This window comes from Sinocyclocheilus anshuiensis, unplaced genomic scaffold, assembly GCF_001515605.1.
Source record: "Sinocyclocheilus anshuiensis isolate Anshui unplaced genomic scaffold, SAMN03320099.WGS_v1.1 scaffold88, whole genome shotgun sequence".
NCBI lineage: Eukaryota > Metazoa > Chordata > Actinopteri > Cypriniformes > Cyprinidae > Sinocyclocheilus > Sinocyclocheilus anshuiensis.
The window spans coordinates 1739633-1741671 of NW_015555728.1; the positions used below are offsets into that span (position 1 = coordinate 1739633).

At 35.9% G+C, this 2039-nt stretch overlaps 1 protein-coding gene across 6 annotated transcripts in view; it reads right to left on the reverse strand.

The window, feature by feature from the left end:
- Positions 1-274: 274 nt before the first annotated feature.
- The window catches only part of LOC107672757 (V-type proton ATPase catalytic subunit A-like), a 16910-nt gene continuing 15145 nt past the window's right edge, over positions 275-2039 (reverse strand). For all 6 annotated transcript variants that reach the window (XM_016466098.1, XM_016466092.1, XM_016466093.1 and 3 more), the window contains exon 15: positions 275-1046. In XM_016466098.1, the coding sequence (XP_016321584.1) occupies positions 954-1046 (93 nt within the window). In that variant the 3' untranslated portion in view covers positions 275-953. The remainder of the gene's footprint in view (positions 1047-2039) is intronic.

Genomic DNA, 2039 nt, shown 5'->3' on the forward strand with positions numbered 1-2039 from the left:
GCTTTTCCATCACAGGAATAAATTGCATTTTAAAATATATATTAAAAAAAAACAAAAAAAAAAACATTCATTTAAATTGTAATAATATTTCACAATACTACTATTTTTACTCAACTTTTAATCAAATAAATGCAGATTTGGTGATGAAAAAAATGTAAATAACATTTTTAATTTAACTTACCGACCCCAAACTTTTGAAAGTTAGAGGAGATAAGTGAGAGAAGAACTACACAGAATGAAATCTAATTTTGTTATCATAAAACAGAGTCATTCAAACAGTTTCCAATAGTTTAATTCTTTGGAACTGAACACACAGCACCACACAATAAATGCAGTAATGTACCACTACAGAAGCCACAATACTCTACCCACACACCCATGCACACTCACAAACATTCACACACAGAGCAGAAATCACATTAATGAGACAAAACAAGATTCAAATAAATAAGGGAAGCCTCAATGATCCCTTTCTGACTTCCATTGTTCCCATTATTGTAGAACTCATTTCTATTGGTCACAGAGAAAATAAACTGCGATGGGAGTAAACACTGTGCTCCCCTGCGCTCCTAACACATGCAACGAGGACTCATGGGAAAGCAGGTGGTGAGAAAAAGAGAAGATGAATATTTGCTGTGTTTGTGCTTCGAGTCTCAGCACAGAGAGATCACAGAGGCATTTGCCTAAGATGCTAAAATACAATCTTATAGTTCAAACACCAAGTAACAGTTGTCGTTATAGAGTGAGAACACACTCTTTTTGCGTTTATAACGACCGTGTTGAGATTAGCGATGGCTACTAGCTCTGACTTTCATTCGTCTCGTTCAGATCAGCTGAACAGTTTGAGTGTATATTCAGACGAGAGGTACACACGCACAAGGGAGCACTGGGAAATGCACTGCACAGCACAGGGGAGGAGAGAGGTGGGACACGTGTGAGGTCAAAGGTTGCTTTCAGTCCTCAAGAGTGCGGAAAGAATTCTGCATGTCTTCCAGCAGTTGAGCGTAGTCAGCTTTGATCTTTGCTTCACCCTCTTTCACTGGATCCTGCAAAACACACACACATGCAATTATGGAAAACTGCTCAATGTTAGGCATGAAATTAATGTAAATAATCAAATTATTTAACAAATTATAATGAATATGTATAAATAATTATAATAAATTAAGTACACTATTAACAAATTTTCAGTCACTATTCAAATGAATTACAATATTAGATTTTTAAGGACATTTTAATACCTCTTTTTTAATACTCCCATTTCATTTTTAATACCATATTTTATGCTTCTGTGTATGTGACCCTGTCTGTGAAATCCAGGCTAAAGTCTCAAAATCTAATTATGAGATAACAAGCATCAAAGTTTGATTTCAACCATTAATTTCACTATGATTTCAATCTTTGACATGGCCTTACTCAGTCAATATTAAAGATATAAAGGTTATATTTTCACAGAATGTTCTACATCTTAATGAAGGATGATTTTATGTAGAAAACAGTAAATCACAAAAGACGACTTTAGCTGGGTTTTCACAGGCAGGGTCACATATTCAAACACTTTTAAACATTTTACAAATAATTGTATGGCCTTTTGGTTGAAGACAGGATGGGACACAATAGACTCAACCCTACATCCTCATTAAATAATAATATCAGAATCAGAAAGAGCTTTATTGCCAAGTATGTTTGCACATACAAGGAATTTGTTTTAGTGACAGAAGCTTTCAGTACACAGAAACAACAACACACAGATAATAACAAATAAAGATATGTGAATAAAATACAACATATATTAATATATATATATTGTAAGTCGCTTTGGATAAAAGCGTCTGCTAAATGTCTAAATGTAAACGTAAAATATATATATAATGCAGTGGTGGGCCGTCAGGGCCAGCAAAGCCTTCTCTGCTGGCCTAAATGCAGCTTCCACAAGTCACCCGGCAGTTAATGTGGCAAGCCCCAAGGACGTTAGTGTGGCAAGCCCTACGGATGATCATGTGCCAGCCCCAGAGCTCGCCCCAGTGCCGGCTCCAGCC